This window comes from Zonotrichia leucophrys, chromosome 1A, assembly GCF_028769735.1.
Source record: "Zonotrichia leucophrys gambelii isolate GWCS_2022_RI chromosome 1A, RI_Zleu_2.0, whole genome shotgun sequence".
In the NCBI taxonomy this organism is placed as follows: domain Eukaryota; kingdom Metazoa; phylum Chordata; class Aves; order Passeriformes; family Passerellidae; genus Zonotrichia; species Zonotrichia leucophrys.
Window position 1 is genome coordinate 47,941,007 of NC_088170.1, and position 27,171 is coordinate 47,968,177.

Sequence of the window (27,171 nt, forward strand, 5' to 3'; positions counted from 1 at the left end):
ACTTTTTCTAATAAGATATCTGATAATTTCTGTTAGTAAATTTACTCTCCTTTTTTTGTTTTTGACCCTGAACTAAATTCAGCTCATCAACTCCACTGAAATCATTCCAGACTCAAATTGATGTAAACTAAACATAGTTCTTTCATTCAGCCACACAAAATGCTAGGGAAAAGGTTTTGAACAAAACCAATTTGAAATACCTGAACAACATGCTGTTGATAAAATCTCAAAATAGATACTCCTGGATTTGCTGAAATATTTTGGTTTCTGCTGTATCAGATGGCTCATGTTATTTTCATGAGTAGCACCAACTGTAATATCTTCAGCAGTTACAGGAAATGAATCACCTCTAGGCATTTCCCTGGTTGAATATTTACCATTGGATAAATACAGCTACTCACCAGCACTTTGGAAACCTTCGTGAAGTGTAAAGTTCCCTACCAATTAGAGCATGACAATAATAAAAAGCTTCATGTTTTCAATTGTTCACTACCTCCTCCTCCCATATTGCTGTCATTTTTCTGTTTTAATCTTGTTACACCCAATTGCTAGAAATGCTATAACCTCTCTTTGGCAAGAAGTGACAAGGCTTCATTCCATCCCCTCAGAAAAGTGGAAGCTTTGCCATTTACTTTCTTAAAAGTAGAGCTGAGACAAACATAAGTTTCTAGTGACATGGTTTTCCTGGAGGCTGGCAGATTACCAAGGCATATTTTCATTTTCCCTTTGTGACCAAAACTTCCGTAAAGCCAAGCCACTTCCAAACTGATAAAATCAAACCTTTCTTACCAATGCAATAAAACTCTTCATTTTTCAAGGAGAAGTTTGAAAGGATTATAACAGTTTCTGTTCATTTTCCAGATCAGTTTCCAAGCATGTCTCAGAATGGATCGTGCAGACCTGCCCAGTATCCTCACTCTGACCTCTCCCCGATTCTGTCTAGTGGAGACTCAGATTTAGCCAGTCCACTTCTCCAGACCAATGTCCACATAGACATCAGTGCCTTAAATCCTGACCTGGTCAAAGAAGTGCAGCACGTGGTTATTGGTGCTGACAGCCTGATTGTGCACTTCAATGAAGTCATAGGAAGAGGTGGGTACTGCAACTCTTACATTGCAAACTGCTCCTCCTTTTGCACACCCATTCTAAATAAGGGGTCCATACAGAGATTTTTTTCAAGCTTTTCAGCTCTTATAGCATTGCATACCATGTACTGAATCAAGGGGGGAATGAAGGGGCTCTCCTTTGGAGTCAGTGCATCTGATCAGTTGAGAAGACACCATCAGGAGGAAGGAGTCTGCCAACTAATGAGGCTCTTTTAAACTCATGGACTTGCTGGTTCCCCTACAAGTGCCTCACTCTCACCCTTTTCCAGGCTACAGAAAGCTCAGCCAGGGCTTCTGAGCCATGAGGCTGTGGTATGGGAGTGAATCTGCCACAGGGTATTGTGTGAGACCTAAGGCACACACCTAAATGGCAGGGGATGCTGAGGCAGGAACACAAGTGCCCTCGAACTTGGAGCCTATTGTCTGTCAGAATTGCTACATGACACAGGAGACTCTTGCAGTCATTAGTGCATACAGTAAAAGTCCCCATGGCCCAGGTGAAATGCCCACACCCCTTTTCCCTCCTCAGGTTTCCACCAGCTCTGAGGAATTTGCTGCTTGTTTCCTCCTAGCAAATGCTCTTCATATCACCTCATTCCTCTCATGCCAGCTGCAGAAATATGTAGCTCCTGATTCACTTCCCCTTAGTTTTGTCCCTGATTTAGCAGGTCTCCTATTTTTCTAAATTTCTCTCATCACTCCTATTCCTCTACATCTTCATAAGCAAGTTCCCTTTACCTTTCATAGCCCAAGCCAGTATTTCTGTTTGGGACATTTTTAAACTCTGTATGACTGAGTACCTATTAGTAACCAAAGTACAAACTGTATTTCGGTATTTCTACAGATCATGCATGAGAGGTCTCTTGTTAAGTATCAGAATACTGATAAAAAATTGGCTATAAATTATATTCTTAATGCCTCTTCTGCAGGACAAGAGCCACAAATCAAACAAACAGTCAGTGTGTTTCACTTCTATGTATTACACTTCATCATCCCCTAAGCAAGGGTGGGCCTTTTTCTTTTCTTTTTTGTTTTGGAAAAATCCAAGTAATTTCCCCTTTTTTAAATGTTGAAAAATATCTGGAATGACACTGAGATAAGTAACCATTTTAAATTTTCTCCCTTCTAACTAAAAATGGGCCAAACCCCAAAACATTTTAGACACACCCAATCCAAGCTTTAGGATTTGTGCCCAGGCTCCAAGCAATCTGTGGTCTGGTGGGATTTTAGTTGCTTTTATAAAACAAACTTTGGATTAATTTTACTTCAAGCCAAAAGTAAAGCAAACTGAGCTGTGACCAGAGCTTATGACTGGAACGTAGTAAAATTAATCAGATAGCCTTGTTCTCTGTAGAGCTCACACATAAGAAAAAAAAATATGCTTTCTAACTGCAAATATTAGTATTTTAAAACTCTCCAGTAAATAGTTCATCTGTGAAGGAAACCACAACTGCATGTACATAATTTGATTTGGAGAAATTAATGTGTGAACCTGGAGCTCGAACTTCACTGTTTCCCAAACTGCTAAACCTGACTTCTCATAGTAAGTTTTGGTAGACAACATCATTTGCTTGGCAGGAAAGCACAGGATTTCTGCGTCCCTGGCAGTTCATTTCACTGCTCAGACCATGAGAAAGAAGGCAAATTTTGTTCATCATCTTTTAGTGATATTTTATACTTGGAACTAGGCCACAGAAAAAAACTGCCAAGTGGTGTCATCAGTCTGTGATCAGTAGAGCAACTCCCAAACCATCCGCAGCCAGCACATCACTTTTAACATTCAACATTTTCCACGGTGCAGCAAGACCTGAGCCACTGTAATCCCAGAGTGGCTGTCCTTTCCATGCATCAAGTTTGTACAGTCCAGTGGACCGCTTAGCATGGGCTTGCAGATCACTGGGAGCCACCAATCCAGTGGTCATGTCAGCTTCTACCTGCTCCCTGTGCCTTGCAGGCGTCCTCCTTTGACACCCATGTCACAAGAGATGATGGGAACGGGCTGACGTGGGTTTCGTGTGCTTAGTCTTTGCAAGAACACGAAATATTTGTGGCGCCAGCCTTGTCATTAGTTATACTCTGCATTTAGGTCAAGAAACACCAATTATGCTGCAAGTGGAGTTTTCATTTTATGTAATGGTGGATTTATGTAGTGGTGGTTTTATGTAATGGTGATTTTATGAATGGTGGTTTTATGTAATGGTCTGATTCCATTTATTTTAATATGTTAGTTAGGAAGTGTATATTACAAATGTTGGGAATTGGATAGAAATGGAGTGTGATCACTTTCTTACAGTATGATTGCTACCCAATGGAAAATACCAGAAAGCTAATTTTACTTCTTAAAGCTAATATTGCTCATTTTTTTATACAGGACATTTTGGCTGTGTGTACCATGGGACATTGCTGGATAACGATAGCAGGAAAATTCATTGTGCTGTGAAGTCACTGAATAGTGAGTTACATGTTTAATAGTGAGACATTACTATTAATTCCAAAGATAACTGGGTGAACCAATAAATTCCAGTGAAGTATACACTTATAAACAAAGATCCTTAGTTGCAGCTGAATCAGATTTATCTTTGGAGCAATTCCAGTTACTTCAAATTACCACAACACATTGGCATATATTTTTAGATCAAATGAAATTTCCATATATTTCCTCTACAAAGAAACAACTCTGGAAAATAAGGGAAAGGTAGTGTTACTTTTTTATTCTACTGAGTACTGAAGATTTGGGTTTGGAAGTTAAACTGCTGAAGAGTGGGCAAAGCCGCTGGAAAACCAGGAAGGTAGTATAAAATTTATTTAGGACTTTACTCAAGTGTTATTATTCAATTTTAAATAATTTAAAATAAGAAATGGAGAAACAATATTACCAACAACCTGTATTTGGTCATTGTAGGAAAACCAATGCACATAACTTCATTGTAATGTGGGAGGTGGAGAGCATGTTTGGAGTCTCTCATTATCACTTTGTTGTGCAATGACATGCTGTAGAGAAATGAAGTCTAGTTTTTTTCTGTTTCTTTTAATTAACTGATTTTATGACTGGATTTCTCAGGAATTACAGACCTGGAAGAAGTAGCTCAGTTTCTGAAAGAAGGAATAATCATGAAAGATTTCACTCATCCCAATGTTCTGTCACTCCTGGGAATCTGTTTGCCCAATGAAGGATCCCCATTAGTTGTTCTTCCATACATGAAACATGGAGATCTTCGGAACTTCATTAGGAATGAGACTCATGTAAGTACCTGGTGAGGTGCGGAGGGTAATGCAAGCCTGGCCACACCCTGCTCCAACACTTCCAGGCTCTCATAATTACATTACGTCTGCAACTTGCTGCTGTTCCTACACCTTAACCTTTAGCACTTGCTTAGTCTGGCATTGAGCCCAGCCACAGCAGTGCCACTCCTTCCCCTCCCCCTCAAATTCCTCTCTAGAATGTTTCCCAGAAATTATCAGCAATAAGTATTTCTCATTTCCCATCCATAAGCCTCTTTATAAACAAATGTGTTTATGAGATCTACGTCCAGAGGCCCAATCATCTTCTGGTTAAACTGGCACATCTCTGTTGACTTTAGCACAGCAGTGCCAGTCATCAGCATCTGCTTTTTCAGCTCCTAGGTAAGGGAACTCCATGTGCAGCTCGTGTCACAGTACGTTTATTGTCAATATTTTTTCTTCTTATCTTAAGAAAGAAAAACAGGAGCTTTTATACAAACTATGCATACCCTCTTATCAGCAGTCTTCCCCATTTCCATTGAAAGACTGTAGATTCCTCAAATGTGCCTCATTGCTTTCTCTCAAGTAGGAGACCACAGATCTTACCTCAGGTAGTGCAAGCCCACTTAACACTGTAGTATTTCACCTATTTCACAGTGTTAGAACAATATAAAGTTACTTCTGAGCCAACAGGATTTTGTCCTTGCTTTTACAGCAATCAGCAATAGCCAGTACAATTTAAAAAATCATCATTTCAACAAATTTTTGGAGGAGGTAAGCTTTCAGAGGCTGGGACCTGCTCCCATTTGAGCTTCTTTCATTCTACAAGCACCAGGACCCTTGTCTGTAAATAGTGCCTTGGTCCTTCCTGAAATAAATAGAATAATGACCACAGTTGAATCAGATTGTTCCACAGAAGAAAATTATAAGGAGCAATGTCAAAACCACAAAAATCTGTAGGATCCTTACTATTACAAGTCATATGATTGCCATAAAAGATTTAGAGGTTTATGTTTGTATTTATTTTGGTATTTAACATTTTGAGTATCATCTCACCATGTAGGCAAGAAGAAAGAGTTAACAATCATTGCCAAAAATCTTCCTCTGGTAACTGCTAAGGTCTCATTTGCCTTTTTCATGACATCATACTGATGCACCTATTTTGTGCCAAATAGGACTTTCTCTTCTCTTGGTCATCTCCAGCTGATGAGCTCCAAGTTCACAGTTATTACCTTCTACTGAGTTACACGCTATCACCCTTAAGTCCACGTGTGTGTATTTTTTGTATCATCTGTGATGCTGAAGTTTCAGCATACTGTTCCACTTCTCAGGTCAGGTTATGCTGCTTATGCTGCAAACTCTACTCTTCTGGACACTGTCAGCTCTTTTGTTTTCTTATTGTGTGTTTTCTCACTGGGGGTAAGAAGCTGACCTAAACTTAAACCAGTTTCACTACAAGCACCAACCTTTCTTGATCATTCTGGTGGCAGGAGAGGTGGATAAAACCTAGACTCACAGGATAAAGCAGTCCAATCCTTAAGCTTCTGAATTAATTTTATGATAAATGTTTGTATTTTACAGAATCCAACAGTAAAAGATTTAATTGGATTTGGCCTTCAGGTTGCAAAAGGAATGAAATACCTAGCAAGTAAAAAGTTTGTCCATAGAGATTTGGCAGCAAGAAACTGTATGTAAGTACAAACATCTACTTTCAGCCACATTACCACACTCTTCTGTGTAAAACAGTGAGATGAGATAAACTGAAGTTTCCAGGATTCTGCAATTTTTTAGTAAAAAGATGGTGGTTTTTTCATTGCTCTGCAATTATACTGAGGTTTGTCTTGCATGCTGATGAGCTACTCATCTTGCTAAGGGCTCATTTCTAACACATAAGCTTTTTTTGAGTGTGAGAAATAAGAAAGCTGAGGTGAAAGAGTAGCCTCTCAAAATCATTGGTTAGAGTTTAAAAGGCATCTCCTAAGGGAAGTTAAACTGCTGTTGCCTCAACTTGCTGTGCTTCCACCCAGCCTCTTCAGAAGCAGCATGTCTGTGCTGCCACACCTAACCAGGAGGGAGAGGAACACAGGGGAACTCGGTGAGAAAAACAGGAACACAAAGAAACACCAGTGAGACCTCTTGACAATAGTCTTTCATTACATGAGTATGAGCTTACTTTGGCTCAAACAGGCACACAAATTATTATTCAAAGAATCTTACTAGTGTCTGGGAAGCCAGACAGTTCTGTTCCCACAAAGAAAAACTGATACAGGATTTGCCAATATGATTATGCTGATTTATCACTGATGTTGTGAATTAATGAGGCACAGCCTTAAAGTTTATTTTTAGCACATCATAAACTGGAACTCTGGCTGCAAAAAGGTCATTAACCTGTGACATCAGATGTCTTACTCTTCTTTCAAGGCTGCACACCTGTGCAGCTGAACAGCCTCTGAAAAATAACATTTTATTGCAGGTATTGGTTTGTTTAAAGAGATGGGAAAAAAGCCACAAGCAGATTTTGATATTTCCTAAGAAGAAATGCATTGGGTTTCTGAACAAAAGACCTAGTTCATCTAATCAAAGTCCAAATGGTGGCAATGGGACATTCCCCCTAGCCTACTGTCTCTTCCTTGGGTGAGGAAGGAGCAGCTCTCAGGGTGTCTCACAGGACCACTGAATGTACTTCCATAGGGATCAGCACTTCAGAGCCTGGAGAGCTGAGGCCACCAGACTCACTGTCCCCAGAGGCCATGTGCAATCCCACACTCAGTGCAGGCCCTGCTGCACTGGTGATGTCTATCAGAAAGGAAGCCAGCTGCAAATATAGTCCTCAGGGACTATATACTCTATTCCACTATCCTGGAAGAGGTGCAGTAACCTGCTATGGCATAAACTGTTTCCTGTTGATCCATCAAAGTTCCTCCTACTCCCTTCATCAGATTAAGTTACAACATCATTAAATACAGCAGATGGTTCTGTCCCATGCACTGACTACAACAGACCAGAGTTGTCCAGACAGAAACCTCATAAATTCAAGACAAGGAAATGTCATGTGCAGACACAGAGAGACAGGATCATTTAGCCTAGAGAAGGTTCAAGGGGATCTTATCCATATGTATAACTGATATGGTGACTTAAAGAAGAGGAAGCCAGGTTCTTCTAAGTGGTTCCCAAGGACAGGCCAAGAGGCAGTGGGCACAAACTGAAACAGAGAAAATTGCATTTAAACATAGTAACACTTTTATTGTACGGATGACTGAACACTGGCTCAGGTCGCCAGAGAGGTAGTGGAGTCCTTATTCTTGCAAATATTCAAAACCCAGCTGGTCATGGTTCTGAGCAACCTGTAGTAGCAGACCCTGCTTTGAGCAGGGGAGATTATGGTGAACTAAATGATCTTCAGGGGCCCCTTCCAACCACACCCATTCTGTGACTGTGTGATGCTGTAAGGAAGCCCAAAAGGAAGTGCTTGCTGTGACTAGGTCTGTAAAGAAGGATAGGCCTGAAAATGCCCACATCCACACTCTGTCTGTTTGTAACAATGATACCACTTATCAGGACAAATACCAGGCTTAGGAGAAGGGAAGCTGGTATGGCTGAGCTGGTACCCCAACAGAACTTTTGTTATGCCATAATTTTCCCCCAGAATACACACCAAACTCATCCTTAGTTACAGGACTACATTATTACATAAAGGCAGTCACTGAGATAATGATGGATCCCTCCTTATCAAAACTGAGAGTAAGTAGGAAAGGTGATGCATTAACTTGGAAATAAAAATGAGCATGTTTTAAGGATACAGAAGAAAAAACAGCTGTGGAAGAAATGATGTAGAACTCAATCAGGATGTACAGGCTATTAGCAAAAATCTTTTTATACATAGCAATTGTTTTAAAATAGCTGTAATTCAAATTGTATTATCAAAACAATATCAGTAATTTCCTGAGTTCATTCACTGTGTTAAATGGGTGTCAAATATGCTTTGCTGCACTTTTGTTTCAGTGTTACATTAGTTCATAGATGCCAAATAAAGTACTGCCATCCAAAGTCACAGTCTCAAAAATGCAAGTCAGTCATTATAATCCACCAACACGGTAAATCTTTCCCACTCAGTTGCAAATAATACCTCTTGTCTTTTCTGTAGGTTGGATGAAAAATTCACTGTCAAGGTTGCTGATTTTGGTCTTGCTAGAGATGTCTATGATAAAGAATACTACAGTGTACACAATAAAACAGGAGCTAAACTGCCAGTGAAATGGATGGCTTTAGAAAGTTTACAAACTCAGAAGTTCACAACAAAGTCAGATGTGGTAATGTACAAACATATTTGTATCACCTATTTATTTCTTTTATATTGCCTGAGGCATCTTTCTAGTATTTAATTAATGGAATGGCTCCAAATGAAAACTGATATTTGAATCTAGCTTTTGTTCACATAAGAACAAAAGAGTCTTTCTACATCCAGAAAGTGTATTTGTCCCAATCGCTAAGCAAGAGGTTGTTGACCTGATTATATGTTACTGCTCAGGAAAGAATTAGGAGTTAAACCCTGTTCCAAGGGACACTAAGGACATTCTAAGAAGCCAAGAACCCTGCTATAGGAGGGGCTCTGGAAAGCTTGACAGAACAGGTTAACTTGGAGACACATAAAAGTCTAGTCTGGCTGCCTACAGTAATCTCAAGTATTACCTGGCCATGTACGAAGAAAAAATTGTTAAAATGAAGTCATTGGCTGGATTGGTTTGTATTTTAGCTCTCTTTTCTATCCAGATTCAGATTGACCTGTGATGCACAGAATTTTCACCATGTGTATTGTCTTCAGCAGGTATTTACACAGATCATCAGTTCATGTAAACTGGCAGAGCTCCATTAACCTCAAAAGAAGGCTTGCCAATTTATACCAGCAAAGTAGCAGGCCTATAGGCTTTTATTTTCTTTCATTTACTTAGTTGAGATTCTTTGGCTGGTCTTTAAGTGGCTCCTCAAGTCCCTGCAGCATTTATTAGCCCACTTAAAAGAAAGCTGAATGCAGTAAAACAACTTTTCAAAGGGAAAATCCATGCAGTTAAATGCTTAAATCTGTCAAACCATCTTCTAAAGCAGGAATGTAAAGCCCTCCAACCCTTTAACTTCTTATTTATATCTTTGTTTTCTTAGTGGTCCTTTGGTGTACTGTTATGGGAACTTATGACACGAGGGGCACCACCTTATCCTGATGTAAATTCTTTTGATATAACTGTTTACTTACTACAAGGAAGAAGGCTGCTGCAACCTGAATACTGTCCTGATCCACTGTAAGTAAATTATTTGCAAAGGCTTCTGCAAATCCTGCTGATTCTTCTGCTATAGTAATTGAGGCTGTGGGAGGAAAGAGAGAGTTGGGTTTTTTCTTTTTATGTGATTTTATAATTGAACACCTCTTCTATTTGAATGGCAGGTATGAAGTCATGCTGAAGTGCTGGCATCCGAAACCTGAGATGCGTCCAGCATTTTCTGAACTGGTTTCAAAAATATCAACAATCTTCTCCACTTTTATTGGGGAACACTATGTTCATGTCAATGCTACTTATGTCAATGTCAAGTCCATTGCTCCCTATCCTTCTCTTCTGTCATCACAAGACAACACAGACATGGATGTTGACACATGACGGGTATGTCTGAAATTAAGGAAAATCCATTCTTCATTGTATGAACAAAGAGCAAAACATTTTGTCCACTAGTTTTTACTGCCCGGTCTTTGTGAGAACACTGTTGCACATGTTTATGTTGTTGCCCAAGTTGCACTAGTACAAGGACACAATATCATATTGTTTAAGGATACAGGATTCCATAAACCTTCACAGTAATTTCCAAGTATTTGGAGAACGCCATCAATTTACCAAATAGAAATGTGGTGTGCTACCCTCCAGAGTCAGTTCCCACAAACTGTCATTAATGTGTGCTCAGACCCAAGAACAAATGCCATGGAAGTAGAATATCAATCAGTATGGCTGGAAGGACTGTTACTGTGCATGTACTTTAGGATAACGAACAGTGCAGAAATGGTTTTCACACAAAAGGCCAAGAAATGCAATGAGAATTACAAGAGTTTAAAATGTATTTTCATCCCACATGGGGAAAACTTTGGATTTTTGAACTACATCAACAAGGTTTCTAAGAACCTAGGAAGCCAAGATAGCCAGCCTCGTGGTGTCTTAACAGAAATCAAAATCAAGAAATGGTGTGCAATAAAACAAGTATAGAAAAGTATGACTGAGTAAAAGCTGGGTGAGGAAGACCAAGACAAAACTGGAACTGAACCTGGCAAGGGATGCAAAGAATAACAGAAAGGGCTTCTACAGGTATGTTAATCAGAAAAGTAAGGCCAAAGAAGGTGTTCCCTCTCTGTTAAACAGTGCTGGTGGATGAGGAGAAGTTTGAGTCCTCAGAATTCCCTCAGTCCTCAGACTTTCCTCAGTCTTCAATGGCAACATTTCTTCCCACACCTCTTGAAAGGATGGACAGCAGGATGAGGACTGGGGGAACAAAGCCCCTCCCCCTGTAAGTGAAGACCAGGTTCATGACCATCCAGGGAACCTGGATGTGCACAAGTCTATGGGACCTGATGAAATGTATCCCAGAGTTCCAAAGGAATTGGCTGATGCACTCACCAAGCTGCTCTCCATGATATTCAAAAAGTCATGGCAGCCAGGGAAAATCCCAGGTGACTGGCAAAAGGGACCAGGGTACCTATCTTTAAGAAGAGAACAAAGAACAACCCTGGGAACCACCAACCTGTCAGCCTCACTTCTATGCTTGGGAAGGAACAGACCCTCCTAGAAGGCACATGAAGGACAGAGCAGTTCTTCACCAGAATTCAAGACACCAGCACAGCTTCTCCAAGGACAGATCCTGCCTGACCAGCCTAGTGGCCTACTAGGATGGAGTGACTACACCAGTGGACAAGGGGAGGTGTACAGATGTCATCTACCTGGGCTTCTCTAAGGTTTTTGTCACAGCCCCCCACAACCTCCTCTCTGAACTGGAGAGAGATGGATTTGATGGGTGGACTGTTGGATGGATAAGAAGTTGTTTGGACAGCACATCCAGAGGATAGAGGTCAGTGTCTCAGAGTCCTCATGGCCATCAGTGACAAGTGGTGTCCCTCAAGGGTCAGCACTGGGACCAGTGTTATTTATAATAACTTCATTAATGACACAGACAAAGGGCACGAGTGCACACTTGGCACATTTTCAGATGACACCAAGCTGAGAGGTGCAGTTGACCCACCTGAAGAATAGGATGCCATCCAGAGGGACCTGGACAAGCTCAAGAAGAGAGCTGGTGGGAATGCCATGAGTTTTAACAGGACCAAGGGCAAGGTGCTGCAGCGGGGTCAGGGCAACCCCTGTATCACCACAGGCTGGGGGATGAACAGATGCAGAGCAGCCCTGCCAAGAAGGACTTGGGGTGCATGAGAGGCTGCACTGAGCAGGCAAAGTGCCCTCCCAGCCCAGAAAGCCAATTGCATCCTGGGCTGCATCAAGAGCAGCGTGGCCAGCTGGTCAAGGGAGGGGATTCTGCCCCTTCTCCACTCTGGTGAGACCCACCTGGAGTGCTGCATCCAGCTCTGGGGCCCCATCACAGGAAGGACATCAATCATCAACCATGATGATTAGAGAGTTGGAGCACCTCTCCAGTGGGGAAAGGCTGGGAGAATTGGAATTGTTTAGCCTGGAAGAGAGAAGGCTTTGGCATGACCTAATTGCAGCCTTCCAGTACCTGAAGGGAGCCTGCAGGAAAGATGGAACAAGACTATTTACAAAGGCATGTAGAGACAGAACAAAGGGGAATGAGTTTAAACTGAAAGACAGAAGGTTTAAATTAGATATTGGGGAAAAATACTGCGAAGGTGGTGACACACTGGAACAGGATGTCCAGGGAAGTTGTGGATGCCCCATCCCTGGAATTTTCAACATTAATCAATATACCCACAGCAGAGGGGCTGGAACTATATGATCATTAAGGTCCCTTCTAACCTGGGCCATTCTATGACTCTCTGATTCTGTGTCTTACCAGTTCTCTGGTATAGTCAGACGGTACAAAAACAAAGGGAAAATCATCTAGCTTAAAGCATTCCTAGTGTCAACATTATTCCAACATTCAGTCATTTATTTGAGTCAAACAGTCTACAGCAACAGATCTCTTGCTGAAAAATGAAAAGCCTCCATTTCTTTCAATAAACAGTGAATCACTCTGGGAATTAAAACTTGAAGGCTGCTGTCTGGTGAGTCACTTGGTGAGCAGCTGAAGCTCTGCCACTTACCCTTGGGTAGAGCTCCTAACAAAGGTGAGCAAGGAGCAGAGGTGTTGCAGGCTGCCCTGACCTAAAAAGACCCCGCCATAGCAGGCATATCAGTAACTTCTTCATACCAGCCCTGAAGAGCAGGGAAGACTGATCAAAAGAAGAAATGGCTTCAGGCCCTCTATACTCTCTTCTTGGATCACACAACTCAGTGAATTATCTACTTTTAATGCTATGTTATGACCAGAGAAACAATTTTGAAAAGAGATAGTAAATAAAACTTCTATTCATTAGGGAGGAGTGCTATAACTTTAGGGCAAACATCACATGTCATTTCTGTTCCTGTGGAATTCTGTGCATACTACTGTATAGTTTGTTTAGAATAGAATAGAACTGGGTTTGCTGGTGTAAACACATAAAGTATTCTATTTTTATATTAAAAAAAAAAAGTTTATTTTTAATGACATTTACAAAGTTTGGTTAGGCCACAAAATACTGCACTGTGAACATTTCAGAAAACGTATGTCAATGTACATGATTCATAAACTGTAGCAACCTTAAGAAATACTGTGTAAATATTAAAAAGGAAAAGAACTGACTGTAAACACACTCCACCCTAAGTATAATATCTGCATTGCTGCAGGCCAACCATTTTAAGATCTTCAAAGAGAGGTAATGCAGATAAAGAACTGATATTAGGGAGATATATTGTTCTTTAGGATACTGTGTTATAACTGAAAGATTTATAATGAGGGCAGAGTGTGCAGGCAAGCTATGAGCAGATAATATTGTATTGTGTTTCATCACCACTTTCATTTCAGAAATGAACTTTCATGTCTGCTGAGAGTGATACTAATTGTAGATTGCTCAAGGACAAAAGGCTTTGCTGCAGGCAAAAAAAAATCATCTCTATGGTTGTTAAAACAGCTAAGGAAGTTTATGACACAAAGATTTGGAGAAGTTACTCCAAACTTGTACGTACATGCTTAAGGAACGCTGCAATGTGAAAGAGAGGACATTTTTACTATTTATGAACTTTTGCTTAATAAAGTTAATGTTGTGTCTGGGACACCTGTAAGAATATGTGATTCTGGTAAGATTTGATGTTAGTAAGTTCATATATTGGCAAAGAGCTGAATGGTACTTATGTTTATAGTTGTTGTCATGACCGAATAAACATGTTATTAAAAGGAATTATTGTAATATGTTAAACTCCTCATGCTAGAATTACTGCTCACATTGACTGTTAAACTGACAAGTCTGTCCATATGCTTTTTCTGATGAACATGGGAAGAGCAACCTGTGAAACTGTGGGAGAGAGGGGAAAAAACCTCAGAAATCTAAAAATAGAGAGTGCAGCAATAAATCAAACACACAGTTAATCAGCCTCCTAGTCATAAATGCGTCAGAGAAAGATACCAAATATTTGTTGTCAACAACTATGGCATAGTTTGTTTGAATAGGAAGCCTCTTGCCTAACCATGGGCTCTACCCATGCAGAGCCTTACAATTCTTGAGTTGGAGTGGCATTTGAAGCTTGGAAATTTGCTATCATAAGGAGTACCTGTGTGATCCAACAAGGATGCCAGCACTTGTGTTTGGTATCCAAGTCCCTAATCAGTCACAATTCACAAGAAATTTCAATTACCTGAACCTGTGCCCCTCAGGGTCATCCATCCTGCATTTCATGTCTGTGAGGTGTTTTGTATCTGTGAGAAAAATCCATGAGGCTCTTGGTTCTTCTGGAGCAAGAGGAGCCTGCCCCACACATTTCCTCCCAGTTAAATGAGATGTATCCCACTGAATTCACAAGTTCTCTTTCATGAAGTGTATTTTTAGTGGGTATCTCACAAACACTGCAATACACACCATCCTGCGCCTCTCTAAGTCAGATCCTTCACACTTATTTCTCCAGTGTCTTATCTCAGGGGAACATTTTGTACTTAACTCACTCAAGGATATTTCAATGCACATCACCTCATGGACAGCAGGCTGAACATGAGCCACTGTGTGCCCAGGTGGCCAAGAAGGCCAATGGCATCCTGGCCTGGATCAGCAGTAGGGTGGCCAGCAGGAGCAGGGTGGTGACTCCTTTCCTGCACTCAGCCCTGGTGAGGCCACACCTTGAGTGCTGTGTCCAGCTCTGGGCCCCTCAGTTTAGGAAGGATGTTGAGATGTTGAAATGTGTCCAGAGAAAGGCAACAAGGCTGGTGAAGAGTGTGGAACACAAGTCCTGTGAGGGAGCTGGGGTTGTTTAGCCTGGAGAAGAGGAGGCTCAGGGGAGACCTTATCACTCTACAACCACCTGAAAGTGGCTGAGCTGGGGGGGTTGGCCTCTTCTCCCAGGGAACCAGAGACAGGACAAGAGGACACAGTCTAAGCTGGGCCAGGGGAGGTTTAGGTTGGAAGAAGTTTTCCACAGAGAGTGATTGGGCATTGGAGTGGGCTGCCCGGGAAGGTGGTGGAGTCACTGTCCCTGGAGGTTTTAGAAAAGACTGGATGAGCCACTCAGTGCCATGGCCTAGTTGACAAAGTGGTGTTAGGTCATAGGTTACACTTGATGATCTCAAAGATCTCCCACCTAGTTAATTCTGTGATTTCAACTGATTAAAAACAGTATTTATATGCCCTTGTCATTTCAAAATATCAGGAAAACACAACATCAAAACACATTTTTCTCCAGACACATTTACTTCTTAACAAAAAATATATATACTCAGTTTTACCTCCAAGTATATTTCAGGGTAAAAATCAGACTTGATGATCTCCAGAGGTCCCTTCTAACCCTAAATATTCTTTTATTCTGTGAAAAATGCATTGAAAATAGTAGCTAAGAATGAAAACATTTTGCTATGTCACAAGACTGATCCATTTTTATTCTAATTATTTACATTTAATTTACTTTCCAGTAATATTTCAGGATTTCCCTGAAAAGTCAGTAAAAAATCTCCGAGGTTTTAAAACAGTCTGCTGTTAATACCAGGGTCTTCAATCTAAACCAGCATAACACACAGTCAATTGATGATCTGAACTTAAATACCAGATTTGTAACACATTCCTCTGATTACTTCTCATGATTTCTCAGGGATGCTATATATTGCATTTATGAAAGGGTCAACAGAATCACAAGCTTCCCATGCTCATCCTAGTAATTTTGATTATACCAGGTACACACTGCAGCAGATCTGCAGCTGACTTACACTGGGAGGCTTCCCACCACAGGAATATCAACAGTGGATGGGGCCCATGGCCAAAACGTTGCATAACAGATACCCTAAACAAAAGCCAAGAGACTGAAAAATAGGCAGGGATATCCTCACCCCACAGAAATTTTCCTGTTGATTTTACACCAACTTTTTGAGTGTGCTATTAACTCAACCGTTGAGAGTCATTTGCCTCTGTTTAGGAAGATTTTTATTCCACTGAGAGTAACTTGCTTCTATTAAGGAAGATTTTTAATACATCCACCAATATCAAAAGTTTCCAAAACAAAGGAAAATGGTACACAGAACCACTGGGTTGCTAAGGCTTAGCATATTGCTAATTTTCTGTCTCTGGTGTTAAAATCAGTCATGAAGAAGAGACCTACATGCCTTATCTAAATAAATTATGAGGTTGCAGTGGCAAAAACAGTACATATGAGAAACTGCAAAAGGGCCTCAAAATAATTTTATACCTAAAGATGAAACTCACCCTTCAGGAATTTGATTTCTGGGATTCAGCCATAATATCATATCAGAGGAAAAGGTCATAGTAGATAAATGAAATAGAAATCATAATAGGTTTTTTACTCACTAAGCAAAACATCTATTCCTGAAAATTCCAATTTCCATTCTTTTTAACAAGCAGGTCATGAACTGAGTATTCCGAGCATGAAAGAAAGACACAGGAAATCTAAGGATTGTGCCAAACTGATTCGTAAAAACATTTACAAGAAATTGTGATCTCACAGACAGCAGGGAGAACTCAGAACAACTTTATTGACTCAACAGACACCAGACCAGTGGAAATCAGTCTCTCACTCCAGAACTGTGCTCTGACACTAAACCTGAATTTTCCTTTTGCAATCCCCATCCACCTGCTAACACTACAGGAGCATTTTTCCAGTGAGGATTCCAAAAGAGTCTTTCTGATTAAGACTAAGCACTTGTAGCCACTCCATGACCTCTTGGGGGACAGAAGAGAAAAGATTTCTTGTTTTGTAAGAGAATCTGCTTCTCTGGCTTGTTGTTACTATTAATTTTGGTGCTTTCCTTTCAAGAACCAGCAGCCTCCTCACTACACACAATGCCTGGGAGAGACCCTCACCAGAAGGTCAATCCTTGCCATATTCAGCCCAGGGGGACTCTGGTTTGCATGTACTTTTCTGTTTCAGCAGGAAGTACTTTGGTGCAGCCCAGTGCTGTTGGCAAGTTCATCCCTTTTTCACATGCACTACAATTTAACAGGGAATTCATCCTTGCTCAGGCCTCTGAGGCTCTGTGCATTCCTACAAACACCATGCATTAACACTTGCCAGGTTCTAATTATCAAGCACACAGTGAGACCCTCTCTGGCACAAATGACAGTTGAATATCCTCCTTTAGGATGTAAAAAATGTTTTGTTGCCAAAAACTTTAGGGTGCATGACCAAACATGGATACCTCAGCTGCCAGGAGGCTGCAGCTCACTGGGACAGTTGGCATGCTTTGCAAGTGTGACAAAACTGAATGCAAATGCTAAAAATAGAGTTTGAAATTTAATTAGGAAGGAAAAAAAAGCCCTCCAGACAACAGTGGTATATTCTCTAACTTGTGTGGCTCAATATAAAATAAAGGGAGTTTAAGAAATACAGTGGAGCTGCAGCCTGTTGGAGCTCATGATGGAGAATTGATGGCAAACATGTGGGAAGATGTGACAATACACACACCCTCGTCAGCAAGTGGCACATAACAAGGAGTCAGTCACATCCAACTCCAACTGCATGTTACCAGTTTCTTTGGGCAAACCTTAGAAGAGATTGCTACAGGAATGACAACCACCATCAGAAGTTAAAAACACTTTGACCGTGTGATTTTTGCATTTTGTAGAGAAATGTAATTAAATTAATAGCTTCTTCATTCACTGTCAGTTACTGGAAATGTACCTACTGAAATTACCTGGTCTGTGGAATCACTAGCCATGCCTATGTGATATATCTGCCACCTGTTCACAAAAACTACAACAGCATTGAAACATTTCCCTCAAAGGTCAACAGCTCAATAACTGTAAAAGTGCTCCAGCACTGCTGTGTCCTCCATACAGCTTTGAGCACCAGTATGTTGCAGCTATTGTCAGAATTTTCAAACAGCAGCTCTGAATCAGATGGGAAGAGGGTAAAAAATTGTCAGGCCCATGCAATTCCCATTAATTATGGCACTGAAGTGAGTGATGAAAACAAACTCATCTCATTGAAAGGTGAGTTTGTTGCATACAAACATTTCATACACCTGACCTGTTGTATGAAATGCAGGTAAACAAAAGGCAGACAACGAAAGGTAAACAAATGTCAGAACTATTTCTACTTCTTTTTATTAAGTTTAGTCAAAAATATCCTGAAAAAATACCTGTACATCTGAAATAACAGGATAAAATACATTTGCTAGAAATCTTATTATTAATTTGCATCAGCAGGATTTTCTTAAGACCATCACAAAAATACAAAGTGAATTATTTTAAAATATGTTTAAATCTATGTCATATATCTAGGAGCTTCCAAATATACCTGCCAATTCATTTGGATAATTGAGGGGAATTCTTTTCTATTGGCCATTCTGGGCACTGTGAAATAGGTTTTGTGTCTTTGCCTCTAGTATCTTCACATCACCAAGAAGGCACCATCACTGGAGGTTCTGTGCACAAATACCTACCTGATATTATTCACTGTAGATAATTCAAAACAGGAAGACAAGTCTGGATGGTGATGAACAATATGTTTCTATTATTAATGCTGTGATAAACAAGTCATTATTGACACAGCACTTCTCTCAAAATTCCCTTCCAAAGTCCTTATAGTACTTACCATAAAATTAATGTAGCTATATCTTTTACTGCATAAAATAGTGAATGGTGTTAAAATAGTAACTTCATTGCAGAGAAAGTAGTGTCCATAAAGGTTAATGGCCCATACTGAAAAGCCAGTAACAAAAGTCTTTGCTTGATGAAATGCTTGGTTTAGATCCTACTTTTCATATTGTGCTTCTGCACTAGTCTGCCAAGCAGATAGTATAAAACAGACTCATGACTCATTCATAAAGTACAACATACAGGATCAACACTCTGGTATTTTCAACCTGAATTCAAATCAACAAGGGCTCATTTCAGTGAAAAAAAAAAACCAACAAAAACTAACTCACCAAACTTCCTTTATCACCTGAATGAGAATATAGAAACTTTGTCCATCATTTCTACATTCAGCCACAATCAGGAAATTAGAGACTGCAAGAAGATCAAAGGATTTTACTGCTCAAGGTATCCAACACTATTTTCTACAAGTTTAATGCCACTCCTCCCCACCACTCTTACTAAATAGCTTACCCCTAAATAGCTTGGTCAAGTTTTATGAGAAGTAATTTTAAAAGCTGGAAGAGCTCTCTCTGGACAAAAGCCATCTGTTTGAAGTGCTCAACTGCAAGACCTGAAACGCTTCCCAGCATTTTTTCACTTCCCAGATGTACTTACTGCAAGCTCCAAATATCTGAGCATAAAGTGACAGATTTGCACAGTTGCAAGGGAACTTCTGTTCAGTCATAAAGCACAACTGAGCAGTAAGCTGTCAGATACAGGGGATCTGAACAAGGAGGGCTGCTGCTTTGGCTTATCTATGTTCTGCCACGCCAGTGTTGTGTTCATCGTGTGTGAAAGGTATCCACAAATGCAGACACTTCTGTTGTGCAGTGGGTTTTCCTCAGGTACAGATTGCATGTATATCACATCTTCCCACAGAGCCAAGCTACACTTAGGGAACATGAGAGATATTCCTCAGCCTACAAACATTTTTCACTCAAGACAAGGGAAAACTGATAAAAAGCTGTTGAAAAAGCATCAAATCCATCCTACCTCTGTGATCAGCTAACTCAGTACACTGTTCAACATGAAGGAACTAACCAGCTATGCAGACCACAGCATACAGCTCAAAAATCACACTCTTAGGAAGACTTGTTAAGGAAATTATTAGCAAAATTATTTGTGTTTAGGAAATACTGAAAATTGTATAAGTGTCTTCATAAAAGCCTCCTTGTTTCCTTTGATGATGCTTCTAATCAAATACTCCTCTGATTAAACAGCTAATGAAAATTGCAGCCTGCTATGATACTGCCTAGTGCCAAGGCCTGAGGAGGAAAGCTGACCAGAGAATTTGCAGAAAGAACCAATTTTATCTCTCTTTTTGGTGATACAAGTTTTCATTTATTATAATGAATACTACTACCTAGCTTGGAGAGAGTGTTTTTCATAAATAAATTTCAAAGTACTTGCACAGAAATGCAGGGCTGGAAGATGTGTCAGATTGTTTGGTCTAACCCATGTCACTAAGGGCAGACACACTTAATGTTTGCCTTGGCAAACATTTGTCTGATGTTTTCTTTTAAAAACCACTTGTACAAGCTACAAGGATTTCAAGGTTTCATTATTTTTGTAGTGGTAGAAGTTCTCCTCAATTACTTTTCTAAACCTTTCTCACTTGGTGTGAGACCCATATCCTTCTTTTTGTCCCAACACTGGGTACATAGCCAACAAACAACTGTCAGGTTATCTGTAGAAAAAAAAAATAAGCAAAGATGCCCCATCTTAATCTCTTTTCTTCTCAGATTAAAAAGCTCTTTTCATCCCTTAGTCACAGCCTTTATTTTCTTAACATATTAAGTTTCTTCTTGCTGGCTCTTCCCAGTCTATCTTTATTTCTTTCCCTCTAAAGTGTGGTGCCAAAGATAAACTCGGAATGTACCACTTTATAGAGTGATTAGGTCAGCAGCTGTGTTGCTCATGGCTAAACTAAGTCACCAATAATATAACCCAGGTTGCCTGGACAAAAAACATTACGTGCTCAGAGGCTTTTTCTCACAAACAGATTGAGAAATGTGGCTCTAGGTGCGAACAAGGCAAATAAGTAACTTGCCTGAGGATCTTTCTGGTCATACAAGTTAGATGGGTCTGCAATACACTGAGTCCTCTTTTTTATAAGTCTATATCCTACTTCTGTTTTGAAATGATGTCCCTCCCCTAACACATTGTCTTGTGATTACCTTAGTTGAACCACTGCACTGAGGAAAGCTGCCCCGAGAGGACAATTTTAACCAAGCAGCTACAGCAAAGCCAGGAGCAGGAGTTCAAGTTAGTTGGAACCCTAATCCTGCATACCTTAGCATGCATTAAAAGAATATTACATTCATTTTACATAATACATATTTTTAAATACATATGTATTTAGTGGTTTCACACTTCCTTTGTCTCTATTTTAACTAATTTTGATCCATTAACTTTGAATAACTTGCATAACCCAGCCAGGCAATACCAACTAATGAGACACCTCTGGCTTCTAAAAAGGAGCTGTACAAAAAGGAATTTCTTGAGCACTTATTCATGGATGTGTCAGGCAGAAAACAGGCCAGATTCAGGAAGCAGAGCAAAGCCAAGGGCACAATAGAGATATTGTTCATGGTGTAATAGGGAGTTATGATATTTGGAAAGATGGAAACATTAGACTTGGGTAGGTGAGGGAGGAGGTGCACTGAGGCTCCACATTTGCAATGTCATACCAGCCCTCATGCCAAACCTGATGCATGGGAAAAATGCCCAAGGACCCTGGGAGGTGTTCCCTTCTGACCAGGGCTCTCTGAGGCCACTGACCCTGACAGAGAGCTCTGTGAGACTGCAGCCAGTGGGCAAGGCATGAAGCTCTCTCAAACTCCTGAGAGAAGCTGATTCTTCAGCAGCGCTTACACACACACTGGTAATGGCATGTTCTGTGCAAAGACTGGCACAGCAGTTAAAACTCACAGGCAAGCTCATTGAACATCAGCTCCCTCTACTGTAAATACATTGGGATGTGTTCTTCTGCCACCCCAGAGCTCCCCAAAATGCTCAGGTTTGACAGAAGTACTGCTCTGAAGCACTGGAAAAATGGATCCTGCAGAACCAGCAGACAGGAAGACAGCACAGATTTTTCTTTTCAGTTTTTGTGGTTATGATAATTGAGTTTTCAGTCTTCTTGCATATCCATCTTCTATATATCCATCTCTAGTTTGTCTCAAAAATAGAATACATTTCATGATCTTAATCTAATATCTTACAAACAACTGTAGGCTACAGTCTACAGAACAGTCTGCTGCAGGAACTGCAGTCCTGCCTTTATTACTCACAATATTAATTTCTGACAGAAAACGTAATGGCTGGACCCTAACCTCTGCTGATCATTTTCCTAATTATGATGTTTTGTCTTCCTGAAAAGGTTAAAATTCTGACAAGTCTCAATATCTGATGGCTGTGTCCATCTGTACTGAGGGCTATTCTTTGTTCCAGCAGAAATCAGAGACATTTGCAGCACAGCTCAGTAACATAGCTCCATTAATTGTTAAGATTTACCCAAAAGTATTACTTGAAAGGACAGAAATATTTCCTCAGACCAGACCGAATTAAATTAATAGTTTAAACATAAAAATACAAGAGGCTGGCTTTTTAAAGAGAAACGGAACTATTTTTTGTTTTGAAATTGACCTTATTTTTTTAATGTTAGACTAAACAAAAGTTTAATTTCAGATTAAACCAGTGCTCATGGTTTTACTCAGCATGAAATCCAATTAAATGATCAAAGTATCAAAAGTCAGCCAAGAGATCAACAAAGATGAGGACAGCAGAGAGGCTATCCAAGAGTGGATAGTCAGAGCCTGTAGTAAAGTCTTTGTGTAATGGAAAGCAAAGCCACAAGATCAGAAAGAATCCAAACATCCAGAGAAGGGATCAATAGCCTATCCATGAAAATGGCTCATTTATTGATTACAAAAAGGAGAAGGAAGGTGTTAAAGTTGTAAGACAGGGATAGAGAGCGGAGTGCTGAGATTCCAGTTTGCTTGGATGTTGAAGAACAGAGACAAAGAAGAAGATGAAAGAGTGAACAGATGAAAATATGATCAAGGAAGGTTAGCTCAGAGGAAAAGGACGCATCAAGGGGATGGGCTGGAAGCACTGAAAGAGCACTGAAAGCCAGCAAGTATCTCCAAGTAAGGAACCTGAGGGACACACAGAGCTGCCCTACACAATAGGAGAAAGGGACAGCAGGCCAGGACATCAGCATGTCTGACAAGCATGGGTTGGAGAGATTTCAAAAAATCTCTCAAAAATTCTCATGCCATCCTTCTAATATGCTGTAGTGCAGATGGTCACATCTCATCCTTAGCCATGGGCCTCTAGAGTCCCCAAAGACAGATAATGAGAGAACAGGGATAAAAAGCAGAAAGTCAGTTTGATCAACTTAATGCTTACTTTGTACCATTCCTTTGATAGGAGAGGAATAGTCAAAGCAGATAAAGCTGCTTTGAAATAGGAATTGACAAAATATAGCAAGTGCATGAGTGGAACTTTATCAGAATTATGCCACAACTCATTAATCTGTATCACAGTAATGGTGTTACTTTAAAGTTAACACCAGTATTTCAAAGCAAAAGGTCTTCTGGATCTCTAGCAACTCACTGCAAACCCTTTACAGCTAATCAGTATCATTGCTTCAAAGGAAATTAAACTGTCTCCACCCAGTAACTCCAGTGGCATTTGATCTACAATTGGCTTGAAGTTAAAAATTAATTACCCTTCCAACATATTGATTACATGACTATAAATATAAAAGCAGCAGCCCAGAACAATGTACACTGACCCTCTGTTGAAACAGCATGTTTGTTTTCAAAAGGAGCTAATTAAGACAAGCTCCCGAGAAGAGGAGCAGTAAAACTAAAACCAACATTGCCATCTAGTGCATTGCTGGGGTCAGAGCACCACACAGAACTGCCTCATTCTTTATTTATTTCCTCACGCTAACGAAAAAGGACTGGTAAATTAATGCCACACTCTATTTGCCCGAGTTCCCGAGGTGGGGAATATATAACTTTAAGGCAAAGACAGTCTTACATCATATTTACATTTGTATTATAGTAAAACCTCACCGTTAAATCTACTCAGTAGATTTAACTGCTGACTGGGAATTACCTGAAACAAATAAAGGTCTACATTGACATTTATTCTCAGGTTCTAAATAATTTTGTTTCAAAACAGCTAGACTGAAACATTTTTGTTATTTTTAGGTGTTATCTAGACTGAGAGAGGAGTTGTTCAGCCTGGAGAAGGCTCCAAGGAGAGCTTACAACATCCTTCCAGTATCTGAATGGGCCTACAAGAAACCTGGAGAGGGACTTTTTATAAGGTATGGAGTGACAGAAAAAGGGAGAATTGCTTTAAACTGATAGAGGGTAGGTTTAGGTTAGATATCAGGAAGAAATTATTTACTGTGTGAGTGGTGAGACAATGGAGCGGGTTACCCAGAGAAGCTGTGGATGCCCCATCCCCACAAGTGCTGAAGGCCAGGCTGGATGGTGCTTTGAACAACCTGCTCTGGTGGAAAGTAGCCCTGATCACTGCAGGGGCAGGCAAAGTGGGGAGAGAGGGTGTAATTAGGTGATCTTTAAGGTCTTTTCCAATCCAAGTTATAATCTTTATAATATGCACTAAAAGAGATAAAACTTTCTGCATATGTTTCTAAGCTTTTTATTAGAATCACAGAATATGCTGAGTTGGAAGGGACCCACAAGGATCATCAAAGTTGGACTCCTGGCCCTGCACAGGACAATCCCAAGAATCACACCATGTGTCTGAGAGCATTGTCCAAATGCTTCTTCTTGAATTCTGTCAGGCTTGGTGCTGTGGCCACTTCCCTGGGGATCCTGTTCCAGTGCCCAAAAACCTCCTGGGTGAAGAATCTTTTCCGAATATACAACCTAAACCTCCCCTGACTCAGTTTCATGCTGTTTCCTCAAGTCCTGTGACTGGTCATAATAGAAAAGAGATCAGTATCTGCCCCTCCTCTTCCCCTCATGAGGCAGTTGTAACTGCAATGAGGTCCCCCCTCACTCTCCTCCAGGCTGAACAAACCAAGTGACCTCAGCCTCTCCTCACACAGCCTCCCCTCAAGGCCCTTCACCTTCCTCGTGGCCTCCTTTGGATGCTCTCTCATAGCTTTGTACCCTTCTTACACTGTGGCACACAGAACTGCCCAGAATGTTCAAGGTGAGGCTGCCCCAGCTCAGAGCAGAGCAGGACAATCCCCTCCCTTGCCTGGCTGGTGATGCTGTGCCTGATGCACCCCAGGACAGGGTTGGCCCTCCTGGCTGCCAGGGCACTGCTGGCTCACATCCAACTTGCCATTGACCAGGACCCCCAGGGCCCTTTCTGCAGCACAGCTTTCCAGCATCTCATTCCTCAGTCTGTACCTACATGCAGGGCTCCCTGTCAGGTAAATAGAATACAGATTCGGCTCCCTTTTCCCAAAATCCTACACAGTTCTCCCACTGTATCTAGCATCACACTTGGCCCTTTACACTACATTAAAGTACATTCATTGTCAGCTTTTAATAGAGACTGCCTTAAACTACAAAAGAGACCCTGAAATTAAGGCTGTATATCCTGCAGCAGGAAAAGAAAGATTACAATCTCTATGCCAATTGCCTCAGATTCCCTCCCACCCTAAGGACTCATATTTCACCGGGGTTTTTTGTATAGCCTGGTGTCACTAATCTTTAATCCATAAAATATAGTGTCAGGCACGTCTCAGTTGACATTGGGCACACAGATGTGTGCAGCATGCACAGAAGTCAAGCACACATCCTTCAGATTTTGCAGCTTTATTCATCAGCTTCCCCCTGACATCAGGGGAACTAGTCCATTGACATTCACTGAAAACACTTCACTATTTGTTTTGGTTTCCCTTTTGTTTTGGTTGGCCAAGAGAAACTCCTGTAAATGTTGAAACATAAAATCCTTGCTATGACAGGGACCTGGCCCATTTTAGTCCATTCCTCCCCACCTTGTGCCATGAGCAGAATCAGGCCCTCACCTCTGTCCTTCCCAGCCTCTGCCATGAGCAGGCCTGGTCACCAGCCTGTGACTCCCAGGCTGTCCACCATACACACAACTAAACCCCAATTTTGCCAGGTTTAGAGAGCTGCAACAGACTTTTTTGACTCAATCAGGGTTTATTAACTGAAAAATCCTTCCCTGGAACACAGCCCACAAGAAGAGAAAGGCCATATTGCATGGAAACTGTGAAGGGCGTTGTGTTGTAAGAAAAAAAATAACATGAACTCTGCTTCCCATTTCTCCCCACCTTCCCATTTTCCCACTCCTTTCCTAGGTGTCCTCTTTCTTCCCTGGCTCCCAGGAGAATCCCCAGCAGACAAGGCAGCGAGCAATGGTGGAATCAGCAGTCAGATGTGGCTCAGAGCAGAGACTGTGACTAAAAGGAATGTAGAGCCAAATCTAGAAACAAGCAGCAATGAAGAGCTAAAACCACCAAAAATTAACACATACAGCTCCAACCATCCTGTACAGCACAAGGGGATGGCCAGAAAACCATGTGTGATGACACATGTTGCATGAGGAAGCTGAACTCAGTCACAGCAGTTCTGTGTGTGAGCTCAACCAGGTTTAGAAACAGCTCATCAAGTCACGATGTCAGCAAGCAGCACAGGAAGGCAGTTGTCCGCCTGTCTTACACTTCCACCATCTTTCCTTCTAGGTCTTCCACAGGTTATCCAACTCTTATCTTCTGCTACCATTACATTTCAAGAAAATTCTCTCTTGTCCTGTGTTGCATCTGAAACATCTATAAAGGCACCTTGCTGCTCTTCTTCCCCCTTTCCCTAAAATTACTTTTGAGGGCCACAAAAGTTTAAAAAACAAATAATAGGGAGACTAGAGAACCCTCTTCATCACACTTACATATCTAGATATCCCACTTCTGCTTGTAGCTCTTCATCACTTCATCCTACACATCACAACAGAAACATGAGAATTCCTTTTTTTGCTGCATTTCCTGATCTGACATGAGCGACTAAAACCAGAACTTCAAAATCTCACTGAGAGGAAGGAAGCGGAGGACAGTATTTGCACTAACTTTCCACAGATTGCAAAAGCCTGGACTTACCATTTGGGAGGCATGTGCACCAGGCTTTTCCTCAGACTGATACTGATCCATGTCAGTCAGGGATATCATTACTGCACAGCAACTGGAATTAAAACCGGCACAGGTATGTACAAATGCAGTTCTCTAAAAATTGGAAAACTGGTTAAAGTGCATGTGGAATAAAACTTTGTTTCCTTTCAGGATCAAAAGCATTTTCTTTGGTTTGAAATAATTCATCTAGATATTAAAAATTTTTAGTAAGTTATTATTTACTACCAAAATACAGTTACAGTTCTGAGGTTTTTCATTCCCAGTTAGTCTCTACAAAAGGCTTTCTAAAGTGCCACAAAGAGGGAAATGACAGCTTTTGTTTGGAG

General features: G+C 40.8%; 1 protein-coding gene across 4 annotated transcripts in view; it reads left to right on the forward strand.

Moving 5' to 3' along the window:
- MET (MET proto-oncogene, receptor tyrosine kinase) overlaps positions 1-13,871 on the forward strand; it is a 90,442-nt gene extending 76,571 nt beyond the window's left edge. For all 4 annotated transcript variants that reach the window (XM_064702684.1, XM_064702685.1, XM_064702682.1 and 1 more), the window contains exons 15-21: positions 862-1,092; positions 3,478-3,558; positions 4,168-4,349; positions 5,910-6,019; positions 8,473-8,638; positions 9,486-9,622; positions 9,766-13,871. In XM_064702684.1, coding sequence (XP_064558754.1) covers positions 862-1,092; positions 3,478-3,558; positions 4,168-4,349; positions 5,910-6,019; positions 8,473-8,638; positions 9,486-9,622; positions 9,766-9,976 — 1,118 coding nt within the window. In that variant the 3' untranslated portion in view covers positions 9,977-13,871. The remainder of the gene's footprint in view (positions 1-861; positions 1,093-3,477; positions 3,559-4,167; positions 4,350-5,909; positions 6,020-8,472; positions 8,639-9,485; positions 9,623-9,765) is intronic.
- The last annotated feature ends 13,300 nt before the right edge of the window (positions 13,872-27,171 follow it).